Raw genomic sequence first — 13,310 nt, 5'->3', positions numbered from 1 at the left:
ACCACTGAGCTATGGTGCTTCCTGAACTAAGCTTCTAGTCCTCATGTTTCTGAATTAAAGGCTGTTTTAATTTGAGTCAGAACCAACTGAACATCTAGTTCGGTATTGTATATGTGGACCGGCAGCAATTCTTCAGGGTTTCAGAGATATCGGGGATTGAACTTGGGACATTCTACTTGCAAGGCAAATGTTCTGCCATGAAGCTGTGGCCCTTCCCCTAAACTGCAGGTTCCTGGTCCCTATTGTAGAGGTTCATACCATAATGTGAATACTTTGTGGTTGTGTTTATTTTTCCTGCAGTGTTAAGTGCAGCTTTAGCCAGTATTTCTTTAGGTGTGCGCCTATGATGTGTCAAGCATATACCTGGAAGTTTGAGGTCAAGTGCGAATGCAGCAAAAATGGGGGGGGGGGGATTTTTTTGGGGGGAGGGTTACAGGTGTGGTCATTGGCTACAACTCTACCCTATTTCCAGGGTGGCAAGTAGTACTTTGTGTGTCTGTGTCCTGCGTATTTTCCCTTTTCAGCTCTGAGTCAGTTTTTAATTTTAGATTTTTCTTCTTTTCCCCAGACCAGCCACCCTGGAAGGCAGAAATCAAAACATGCCCATTAGAGTGCAGTTTTTAAAAATAAAATCGCTCCGGGGGGGGGGTGGATGAGAAGATGTATAAAGAGAATGGTGGAACTGTGTGTTGGCGGGGGGTTGATGCTAGTGGCGTGGGTTTCTTTTTTTAATGTGTTGTATCTCCCCCCGCACTATTTCCTTCTCTTTTCTTTTTTTCCTGTTTGTTTGTCTCTCTCTGACCCCCAAACTTGCTTCTCTACCTGCTTGTACATAGGGGTTTGTGTGTGTGTGTATACACCCTTGATGAAATTGTTTTTTAAATAGATATATATAAACAAGTCTTCCTCCCTTCTTTTTCTGGAAAAAGGAGAGATGCCTCATTCTGAAACCTAAAAGGTGGGAAGATTTTTTTGGTGGGGGGGAGAGGGAGAGGAATGGTGTGGAAGGAGAGAGAGAGAGAGAGAATGAGGAGTCCTTTGTAATATATTGCCATATTATCACTAAATCCCCAGACAGTTGTGGCATAGAAGCAAGTCACCTGTCACTTAAGTTTGAGGTCTCTTTAATTTTCTCCTGGAATTCGCGCCGGGCTGTCTTTAATTTGAGGCCTTTATTGGAATTCGGGAACCTTTCCTGCCTTCCCTGGTGCTCAGATCTATTCTGAGCTCAGATACAGAATGTATACAATAACCATCAGAGGGATTTGGAGAGGGCTGAAGCGCTGTTTATTTAACACTCTGGAGGGATTTTCGGGGTTTATGCCGTCCTCGCTGCCCGCTTTCAATAACGCTTTTGACAACCGTTCTGCCCTTCTCATTAATTTTAAACAGTTAAAACACCGGGAGGGGGGTGAGAGGGGAGGGGGGAAAGTTTTTCATTATTAAAGTGCTTTACTTTTTAATAACAGAGGATTCTGTCCACCGGGGGAAAGGGCAACTCGCTTAATTTCACATTCATATTAAAAAGATGGCAGGAGGGTGACACTCTCTTGCCACCCAGGAGGCTTAAGGAAAGAAAAAAGGTGGATCGGGGTGGTGTGGGCGAAGAGCGAGGGGGGAGCAGGGGGAGAGAAGGAAAGGAAGTTTTTGGCGTTTCACAACAGCTGAGACTTGACTCACTTTAAAAATAATAATTGTATGTCGCTTGTCCACCAGAATGCACAAGGAAGTACATAAATGGACATATATTCATATATATAAATAAAAGAACATTGGGTTGCAACTGGTCCTACTCAAAGTAGACCCATTGAAATAAATATGCATGACTTTTTGTAAAAACCAGTGTGGTGCAGTGCAGGTAGAGTTTTGGACTAGGACCTGGGTTCGGATCATCACTTGGCCATGAAGCTCACGCTGCCTGACCTTTGGCCCATGACCTGTCTATCTCCCAGGGTTGTTGTGGGGATTAAATGGGGTTGGGGGAGAACCATGTACGTCACCTTAAGGTCCTTGGAGGGCGGAAATTGTGGGATATATATCCACTAAACAAGCAAACCATGTTGTGGTTTTGTTGCTGTCAGGAGGTCTGGGAATCCTATGAAATGTAGGCTCATTATTTTCAGTGAGTCTGCTCTGAGTGGAACTTAGCTGGAGACAACCCATTGTGTGTATGCAGATAAAGACATAACAGTAGCATTAATAGTAAAAACATTTTTTAAAAAAAGTCAGGACTAACACATCATAACTTTAAACAGCTGTTAAAAACAAAGGTTTGCTGGAAAAAAAGCAGGTCACATGGCAGAAGGGGTAAATTATCTGAAGCAAGGATGGTAAGATTGTGGCCTTCTAGTAGTTGTTGGACTATAAATCACATCATCCCTGACCGTTGACCATACTGGCTGGGGCTGATGAGAGTTGGAGTCCAGCGCCTGTAGGGACATAGGAAAGAAGGCTGGTCCATTAGGGCAAATGAGGCATTGCCACGCCAACATCAGACTTCTCTCCAACAGCCCCTACCTGCTTGCCTGCCTTCTTACTTCCAGTGCTGGTGGTAGCTCTGCCTGTTAGCTTCTTCCTCCTTAGCCTCAGTGTGGCCCCTTGTAGAATTCAGCAAGGAGGAGAGGATGGGGCTGACCCTGCTTGTCATTGCCTCTGGTTCCTTCTACTGTTGGGCTTTCTGCCCTGCCAGTTCCAATAGGCACCAGCTGCCACAGGTTAGTCACCACTAATTTGAACAGGGCAGATAATTCCACATATGGGGCACTGCCCAAGAGGAGGTGCCCTTTGTATATTTATTCTGCTCATGAACTGTCACATTCTGTTTTTAATCACACACACAAACACACACAGCAGCAGCAGCATATCTTAACACTTCCACCCCTTTAACTCCATATTTTGGTATATACAGTGGTGCCCTGCAAGACGAAATTAATTCGTTCCGCAAGTTTTGTCGTCTAGCGAATTTTTCGTCTTGCGAATCACGAAATCCCATAGGAATGCATTGAAAATCAATTAATGCGTTCCTATGGTCAAAAAAAGTCCAAACAAAGCCAAATTTGGTACAACAACAGTTTATTAACTGCTCTTTAAAGTCACTCATACTATAAAGAGCAGTTCAAAAATTGAAGGGAAAATAAATTAACTTTATAAACAAAACATGTCTTTGTTTTTAGACAAAGGAAACAAAGTCGCGAGACGTTTTCGTCTTGCGAAGCAAGCCCATAGGGAAATTCGTCTTGCGAGGCAAATCGAAAACGGAAAAACCTTTCGTCTAGCGAGTTTTTTGTCTTGCGAGGCATTCGTCTTGCGAGGTACCACTGTATTGCAAGACTTTTTCTCATTGCTAAACAATGTAACCAAGCACCCTTAGGTGTTTGAAATCTGAATTGGTTTTCAGCATTGCATTGTAAACAAAGTAAACACCACACAGAAATTGCCCATTTAAAAGCACACTCCTCGAGCCATTGCCACAGAATGTGCTTTTTGGAATATATGGAATTGGAAGTGTCTGAGAGTGTAAAGATTTTTCCACTTTTGGTGAGACCAGCCAGCAACTTGGATTTAGTTGGCACAGTTTAATGCAGTCTTCTCACAAACGATGGTTTGCAAATCCAGATCTAGGCTCGGAAATGTGCGCTCCCTCCTGAGTAGAAATTTATTCTTAGTTCAGGCAAAATGCAGCCAAGAATCATGCACTTCAAAGTTCTCCTGATAAATCAGTAGGATTTGGGTTGCAATCCTATACCAGTTTACCTGGAAATAAACCCTGCTAAACTCAGTGGGACTTACTTTTAGAGACATGTAAATCAGAATCTGCCTTATATGGCATCAGAATGTTGGTCCATCTACCTCAGTATGGTCTACACTTACCAGTAGCAGCTCTCCAGGGTTTCAGGCAAGGGGGCATTTCCATCCCTACCTTGAAATGCTGGGAGTGAACCTGGAACTGTCTGCATGCAAAGCACAATGTTCTACCACCAAGCTACGACCTTTGAACTGTTAAGCCCCTACTTGGCCATTCCCCATAGCAGTCAATGTGAGCTGTTAAAATTGCGTTCAGCTTTGGTTGAAGCGTGCCTTCCTACAGGAGTAGCCCACTGTCTTTTGCTCAACTTCAACCTCCTTCATCCCCTGGCCATTGGCCATGCCATCTGCCAGGGCTCCTGGGAGATGGAGTCCAAAAACATCTGGAGGGCACTATATTGTCTGTCGTTCCTCAACTATATTGTGAGTGACACATACATCTGTCTATCATGAGGGATTATGGAGTGCACCTCTGAGGGTGAAGTCAAACTGCTGGAGAATCACAGCACCTGCTGTGGCTGCAGAGGCCGGTAGCTCATAATTGCTGCCTCACACATTATTTCTGCATCTGTAGCAGTACTGAAGTGACTCTCTGGGGTGCAAGCCTGGGCTGTATATATAGATGACAATAACCCCCTCTCAGCCTCAGTGATGTGGTCCAAAGGAAAGCAGAGCAATACATCTTGCACCAGCTTAGCTGCAGGAGTTGCCAGAAGGAGGCATACAAGACACCATCCAACTGTCTTAGGGACTCAACTCCAGATTTGTGTAGGGTTTCCTCCTTAGCCTTTCCTTCTCCTGAAGATGTCCCACAGGACAGTGGTACAGATTGTTCCTCAGGGTTTCCTATCAAAGTCTTTCTCATGAATGAGTGTAGTTGCAGGGCAGCGGAAGTTTAGGAACAGAGTTTTTGTTCTCCAAAAACACTAGCATTTTATTAAATGCTTATGTAAGAAAAACATTCAGACAAGATGGAAGCTGCTTAACAATTAGATTGCAAAACCCTTAGCTAAGCCTTCCTTGCGCTTGTTTACATAGGGATGTATAAGAGCATGAGAAGAGCCTGCTGGATCAGGCCAGTGGCTGACCGGATGCTTGTCAGAAACCCACAGGCGCAAGGGACTCCCCCTCCTGTGGTTTCCAGCAACTGGCATACAGAAGCATACTGCCACCGATGGTGGAGGAAGAACATGGAAAGAGCCTTGCTAAACCATGCCAGAAGGGGTCCCATTCAGTCCAGCATCCTGTTCAAACAGTGGCCACACAGATATGAGAAGCCTGGAAGCGGGACCTGAGCACAGTAGCTCTCTCCCCTCCTGTGGGTTTCTAGCAACGGGTGTTCAGAAGCATTGCCACCTCCAACTGGAGGCAGAGCATGGCCACTGTGGCTAGAAGCCATTGATAGCTTTCTCCTCCATAAATCTGTACCATCCTCTTCAAGCCGCCCAATCCACTAGGCCACTTCAGAGCAGACCCACTGAAATGAACAGTCATCACTAATTTAGGTGCTTTAATTTCAGTGAGTCTGTTCTGAGCGAAACCTCAGTTGGATATGTTCTTTCATTTCCTTTTCCTCTTTCTACTTCCGTAAGTTATCTTCCCGTTCCTCTTCTTAACAATACTGGCAGTTGCATTCCAAAAAATGGTGTTGTGGGGGGCACAGGGGAGAGACACAGAGTTAACAGGAAATATGCTACCAATGGCATAAATGCTTATTTAGCAAAGGATTAGAAGCTGTGGGGGGGGGGGAGCCTACCGTCTTTGGTAGATTTGCTTCAAAGATGCTGACAGGTTGCTATGTTATGTAAAATTGCACCATCATCGCATAGATATGGTTAGCGATGCTGAAGGCCATGTAAGTTATTTTGGAAAGGGGGCAGGCGATCTGTGAGGGGGTTTTGCTCTGGAAGAAGAGAAATACGTTGGAAGGTGTGCGTCTCGAAGATTGTCAGTGCTGCCCCTAGGATGATCTCAGGAGAAGACTGTGTGTGTGTGTGTGTGTGTGTGTGTGTGTGTGTAAAATATATTATTTTTAATTGATTCAGTTGGTATCCCACCCTTCCTCCTGAAGGAGCCTAGGGCAGCAAACACATCAGTAATATAATTTTTTTTAAAGCATTCTAAAAACAGTTAACAACAGTGATTGCATGATGCCAGGAGCAGTGTATTTCAGCCACTGAATGTCTGGGTGATACAGGAATGCTTTTAGATTCCTCCTCGTTCTGATGGAGACAGGCACATCTTAACAGGGAGGGCATTCCACAAATAGGGAGCAGCCGCTGAGAAGGCCCTGCCACAGGTCACCTCTAACCAAGCAGCCCCTAGTGGCGGCACCAGTAACATCATCTCACCTGCCAGACATACAGACCAGGATGGCTCTGTCCAGCCTTCATGGTGTTCCTCTGAAAGCCAGCTGCTGGAAATTGCAGGAGGGGAGAGTTGCTGTTGTACTCAGGCTGTGCTTGTGGGCTTCCCATTGGGGCATCTGTTTGGCCACTATGAGAGGAAGATGTTAGACTAGATTCACCATCGGCCGTATCCAGCAGGTTTTTATGGTATTGGGGAAGGAGCTCTTTGTTTTAGACATTTTTGCTGTATGGTTGAATGTGAATTTCATTCACATCCCAGGAAGGGGAGGGGAGTTGCAACCCCAGATAGCTTGGTGGCTATCAGTGCAAACTCAAAGATAAGACAGCACAGGCCCTGAATATGGCCCTCTGGGTCCCTCTCTGGCCCTCAGGAGTCTCCCCAGGCAACCCCTCCTCTCCCTGGCCCCAAATATCTGAAAGATATTCTTCCCTACTGATACTTTCAGGCATTAAGATCAGCAGAGGGGACCCTCTTTCTTTGTCCCACCACCTTCTTCAGCTTGGGCTGATAATGATAAAAATTGGTTGACAAGGCAGCCAGCTCATAAAGGTTTTTAAATACTAAATAACTGATCTCTTTTTTTCCTGGAAGTCTGTTAACCTGGAAAGGGTGGCCTCTGCTTGGGACATTTAATATGTGACTTCCTTAATTGGCAAACACTTTTGGTACATTTGATCTGTTTTAATGGATATTTCGTTTCAGTGGTTTTTACTGTTCGTTTCCCCCATCTCTGTCCCCATGACAGAGCGATTCATAAGCTGAATAAACAGAAGTGAAGAACTGGGTATAAAATATCTTTATTCTTCATTCTTCTTCCCCCGCCCCCACTTTCTTCGTCTGTTATAGAAATTCCACAGCGATGACCCCCAGGAAGTGCGGCGCAGAGCCACCATCTTGCAGACTGAATTCGAGAATTACGTCCACTCTAATGCAGAAACTGTTCAGCGGGCCAAAAAAGGTTAGGAGTCTTTTTGTTTTTGATAATCTTAGAATGTAATCTTTTTTTTTTAGTTTTAGCAGGAGAAGAGGGGGTGATGAAAAACATTTTTTACTATTGCATCATTGAGTGGTGTTTCTTAAAACATTATTATATTTTATATTCCATCCTTCCTTCTGAAGGAGCCCAGGGCAGCAAGCAGGGTAACAGAGCACAATTAAAACTCCCCAAAACAACCTTCTGAAACCAGCTAAAACCTTCCAATAGGTTTAGGTGAAATGCCATAGTGCTAACTCTGTCATAACCAAGCTCAGCTTTCAGCAGCCAGCCCTATATAGGGCAAGGACCATAGCTCAATGGTAGAGCATCTGCTTTGGATGCAGAAGGTCTCAGCTGCAGCCCTCAGCATCTCTAGGGCTGAGAGAGCCTTATGTCTGAAATCCTGGAAAGCCACTTCCAGTCAATGCAGAGAACACCGAGCTTGATGGACCAATGGTCTGACAGCTTCCTATGTTCCTAAATGTACACCCTCCCCTCTTCGGCACGAGAATGAATTCCACCCTCTTGCTTTAACCACAGTTAAGCTGAACACTGCAACTAAACTATGGTTAGTTGAAATCAGAAGCAAAATCATATTTTCCTGGGCATCTCAGAAACATCTTTCCATCATGCTACTATGGTTCAGCACAAGGGTAGCTGAACTTTTTGAGCCCAAGAGTGAATCTGCAAACAACACAGTCACAATTTGCACACACAACAACCAATCACAAAAAGCAACATATTCTGTTGGCTGCAAGAGAACACTGCTTTCAGGCCCATTTTCAACAGGAGGAAGAGCCAGGAAGAAACCTTCTAAAATTTGATCCCAAGGCCACTCCCCCCCTTTCCTTTTTCTATTCTGCTGTGGAACAATTGGCACACAACCAGTCTGGAATATGATTTCTCCCCTCACATCCCATTTTACGGACAAGGAAGCAGTGACCCTCCAAATTCTGCAGTCTTCAGGATTTGCTTGGTGGGACTGGGCATAATTGACCAGCAGGCATCTTCTTGGCCGCGTTCTACACCATCAACAGTGGCACAAGATATCAAGGGTGGGGGTGGGGAGAGGCTCTTACATTACCAAACCCATATTGGTGCTCGCAGTTTATGCAGTTGAGGGCTCCATAAAGGCAGATGCGATTCTCTTCTTCCGTGCCAGAGCCTGAGCCTTTATGCAATGCTGGATGACTGCAGAGGGAGAGATACCAACCCTGCATTTCCCATGAATATCTTAAACGCTTCCCTTTCTCTCTCTCTCGCCCTCTGTGTTTTCCCAGTTTTGTGTCCCATGCAAAGGTGGCTCCTCCTTGCCCTTCCTCCATCTTTCTTGCTGTCTGCATATGCAGGATTTCCAAACGCCGGCTGGCTTCCATAAACCTCCCTCCATTCTTCCTCCTCTGTTGAAGCCAAGGATGGTGAATAATTAACGCGGCAGCTGGCTCTCCTGTTTATGGCAGGAAATCAAACGGAAACGATGCCAAATGCACAGTTCTCTCTCTCTTTCTTAGCCTTCTCTCCCCACCCCAAGCTCTTCGCTTCAATTTATGTTTTGACCTGGTCGATGTTGTTGGGAGCCAGCGTTGCCTCACAGAACCCCTTCCCAAAGGAGTGGCTACTTTTAAAAAATATCTGGCTGTTCATCCTCACTCTGTTCTTTAGGAAGGGCCCATAGTTCAGTGGCTAGAGCCAGGATGGAAACCCTTCTTGCAGTCCAAGGGCTGTGTTTCCTCCTGTAGAACTTTTTGGGGGCCATGTGGAGACTTGACCACCACCGTTTTCCTAACTCTCTTTCCCTTGCGGCTGTGGGGGACGCAGGTGGCGCTGTGGTCTAAACCACTGAGCCTCTTGGGCTTGCCGATCGGAAGGTCGGTGGTTCGAATCCACGCAATGGGGTAAGCTCCCGTTGCTCTGTCCCAGCTTCTGGCAACCTAGAAGTTCGAAAGCATGCCAAAAAGTGCAAGTAGATAAATAGGTACCACTCCGGTGGGAGGTAAACGGTGTTTCCGTGCGCTGCTCTGGTTTCGGTGTTCCATTGTGCCAGAAGCGGCTTAGTCATGCTGGCCACATGATCCGGAAAAACTGTCTACGGACAAACACCGGCTCCCTCAGCCTGTAAAGCTAGATGAGCGCCGCAACCCCAGAGTCATCTGCAACTGGACTTAACTGTCAGGGTACTTTTTAGAGCATCTGCTTTGCCCACAAAAGTCCCCAGAGTTCAATCACCAGCATCTCCAGATGGTTGAGAACTCTTGTCTGAAATTCTGGGGAGCTGCTGCCGGTCAGTGTAGACCGTGCTGAGCTAGATGGACTAGTGGCCTGACTGTGAAGGACCTTCCTACATTCCTGTTTGAAGCACCATGGCTTCATTGCAGAGCACCTGCTTTGCATGCAGAAGGTCCTGGTTTCAATCCAGGTAGGACTGGGAGAAACCTCCTGTTTGAGAGTTGCTGGAGAGCTGCTGCCGGTCAGTGTAGACAACACTGAGCTGTATGAACCAATGGGCTGACTCCGTATAAAGCACTGGGAATTGTGTGGGCAGATTTAAAATGGCAGGCACTGTGATTCTCCCAATGGTCTGACTTCACCCCCAGAGGCGCACTCCATTGTCTTTCAAGACAGACGGATGCCAACAAGTAAAAGGGGGGAGGGGAAGAAGAAGAAGAAGAAACCCAAAAGATTGATCATACTCGTTTTAGCATGGATTGGGAATGTGCAAATCAACAAACTTACTCCAAACCTTGATGACAAATTGACAATTTCAACTGCTTTTCATACATTTGATTTTTACGTGCCCAAAGATAATATGCAAAGTTATGCATTACAGTGGTACCTTGGGTTAAGTACTTAATTCATTCTGGAGGTCCGTTCTTACCCTGAAACTGTTCTTAACCTGAGGTACCACTTTAGCTAATGGGACCTCCCGCTGCTGCCGCACGATTTTTGTTCTCATCCTGAAGCAAAGTTCGTAACCCGAGGTACTATTTCTGGGTTAGCAGAGTCTGTAACCTGAAGCATCTGTAACCTGAGGTACCACTGTATAGCTATACTCCAGATCCCACAGAACCAATCTGACGGATGTGAAGTTACTTTGAATTGCATATAACCAAGTTCCACTGAGAGTGGCCCTATTAAAGTTCATGGACCTAAGTGAGCCATGTCCATTAGTTTTAATGGGGCTACTCTGAGTAGGCCTAACATTGGATACCCCTCCCTCACCCTGCAATTCATGGGATCCGTCATATTAGCTACCATTAGTAGTTGCTGCCCTCCCCGCAAAGGTTGACCACGGCATGCTCAATTCTGTGTTCTGGTGGGATGCACATTCAAACTGGGTGCAATGAGAAAGGGGGGACCATTTCAGTCGTGGCTCCAGAATAACCTCCTAAAGGAGGTTTGCCAGCCATGTAGCTTCCTTGCTATTCGGGTGAGAGTCTCTATTGGTAGTTACAATATAGCTCATGTGCACTAGGAACTGTGCATTCATTATTGTAAATCCCCCTTCCAGCTGAGATCAGACAGCCCCCCCCCCCCCGCCTCCCTGCTGAACTTCAGACATTTAATGTAGACCTTTCTATTCAGAGTTGTGTTGTGCATTTTTATGGGGTGGGGATTACCTATGAACTTGGGTTGTTGATTTTTTAATGCCATATTAATCTGATTGATTAATTGTTTTATTGATTGCTCCGTAAGCCTCTTGTGACCATCTACGGTCAGGCTGTTGAGTAGGGGAGACAGTGGTACTGAACCTGCTGGCTGCTTTTTTCATAGTCCACTGCCTCTGCTTTTTTAAATAAGGTTTTTAGATAAAGGTTTCCCTGATATTTTCTGTATTGTGGTCATTCGCCTTGAGCTCAGGAGGGGAAAGCACAGGCGTGCATACCCACGAAAATGGCAAACTCTGACTTGTGTTTCCAGTTTTTTTTTTCTTCCCTGCCCAATATGGACTAGGAACTTGATTTGTGTGGTGGAGCAGGAAAGAAGCAGAGACATGTAGGCCAGCCTGGCAGCATTTCTGTGCTTTGAACCAAGCAACTCTTGTCCATGTGGCTTTTGAACCACCTGTATGATGAAGTTGGGCCTGAAGTCGTGACTGAACATCTTAAAATATCAAACATTACCTTTAGAAAGGTTGGCAACTCACCCCCCCGCCCCCGCCGGTAATTTCCCTTCTCTTTCTTCCTGTGTTCCCCCTCCCCCGCCAGACGGGTCTCTAAAAAATTGATGATGTGAAATGAGAAGAAGGGGTTGCAACGCTCTCTCCTTCGTTACTCCCTCATTGATTGGGAAATGGTGTTCGCTTTGCTTGGCAAACAGAGCTTTGATGGATTCCCAGAGTCCTTCCAGGAACTGATCTCGCTAAAATGACATTTTTATTACTGTTCGTAAACCCCAATCTCCTGCCACCCCTGAGAGATTAGGCTTAAGCTGTGGGCAAACGTGCTGGTCTACTGACTCAGTGAGGAAGGGCAAAAGAGACTGGTGGGGGAGCAGTGTTAGGTTTTGATGCAGTTAAGGGACTGGGGTGGTCTGGGGTGGGGAGGCAGGGGTCTGAGATGAGGGTAGGGAGAGAAAGTGGGGAGGGGTCCTGAGCTCATCGCTGGGATTTATTTGAAAACCAGAAATGTGAGAATTCTGGGTTGAGAATCGGAGGGGAACGAGAACTGGGGGCTAACCCTGCAAAGCACAAAATCTTTAGTGGCCTCCTTTGCAAGTACAGCCATACCTCATGTTACATCCGCTTCATGTTACGTTCTTTCAGGTTGCGTCCCATGGTGACCCAGAAGTACCAGAAAGGGTCACTTCCGGGTTTCGCCGCTCGCGCATGTGCAGATGCGCAAAATGATGTCACGCACATGCACAGAAACGGCGAATCGCAACCTGTGCATGCGCAGACATGCTGCTGCAGGTTGTGTTCTTTTCATGTTGCAAACGGGCCTCTGGAACGGATCCCGTTCGCAACCAGAGGGACCACTGTCTACGTACCTACATAGTTTTATTTGTATGCCAGCTTTCTACAGTTCAAACCACGCTCAAGGCGTCTTACAGCATGAAAAGAATTCATAACTACAACATAGCAGAAGTAGTCATGAACAATAAATAAAACATTTTTTAAAATACACAACCGGACTGAACAATTTCCACATAAATCACAACAAGATCTAAAATAAAAATGTTTTTTTAAAAAACTCAACAGCGACAACCCCCCTAAACACCCCAGGCCAGGAATCTGTTAAGCAGCCTCAGCCCCTGTATCTTATCTGGAGTTGGGCTATACCCCCAGGCCAGGAGGAAAATGGTGTGCAAGTCTTCCAGGACTCACAGCCAATAGTTTAGAAGTACTCAGTGGACATTGCAGTAGCTGTCCCTATGGTGGCCTGCAAGAGTCACACAAGGCATTTGGTTTTTTAGAAGAAGTGTTTGTACTGTTTTACAGCTGCTTTTTCTCCATCTGGGGTCAGCGAGAGGGAGGGGCAAGCCTCAGAATGACACTAAAAACTGTAAGACAAGGACAGTGGCGTAGCGTGGGTTGTCAGCACCCGGGGCAAGGCAAGTAATTTGCGCCCCCTAACCCGTGGATTTGCGCTCCCTAACCCTACCCCCCAGATGTTGCGCCCGGTGTGGCCGGCCCCCCCTGCACCCCCCACGCTACACCACTGGACAAGGATTCCCAAACTATGTCCATGAGCTTCACGGTGTGTCTGCAGATCTCTGGTTGAAGACATTAGGCAGACCTTCCATCACATCAAACATTCGTATTGATTTTTAGTTGCATTTTTATTTCTCCTTTTATTTCTTCTTCTTGTATTTTATCAAATCACAGTTTGGAATTGTCTGCATTCTGTGGGATGCATATCATAACACAATAGATTTCAAAATAGAAGAAACAAAAGGAGCAATAAGAATACAGTTGAAAACCATACAGGCTCCAGCACACTGCTTTGCAATTGCTACAACAGCCAGAAAAATTATTAAGTCGCCTGCCAAGACCTTCAGCGATCTTCAAGTTGGGTGGGGTGAGTTTGGGAGCTACTGATACAAGGGACTTTAATAAAAGTAGTAAGCTGCCCAATACCTTACGACAGGAAAATGACAGATGATAATTCAAGCGTTACAAATAAACAATTCATAATACAGATTGTAGATAATATGCATAGGG

General features: G+C 45.8%; 1 protein-coding gene across 2 annotated transcripts in view; it reads left to right on the top strand.

Moving 5' to 3' along the window:
* The window catches only part of DDX31 (DEAD-box helicase 31), a 64,923-nt gene that overhangs the window by 39,556 nt on the left and 12,057 nt on the right, over nucleotides 1-13,310 (top strand). For both annotated transcript variants that reach the window (XM_083485115.1, XM_083485116.1), the window contains exon 18: nucleotides 7,021-7,132. In XM_083485115.1, the coding sequence (XP_083341241.1) occupies nucleotides 7,021-7,132 (112 nt within the window). The remainder of the gene's footprint in view (nucleotides 1-7,020; nucleotides 7,133-13,310) is intronic.

Source organism: Podarcis liolepis, assembly GCF_965112155.1.
Source record: "Podarcis liolepis genome assembly, chromosome: Z".
In the NCBI taxonomy this organism is placed as follows: Eukaryota; Metazoa; Chordata; class Lepidosauria; order Squamata; family Lacertidae; genus Podarcis; species Podarcis liolepis.
The sequence above is the reverse complement of the archived record's forward strand: the minus strand, read 5'-3'. Positions and strand labels throughout refer to the sequence as shown.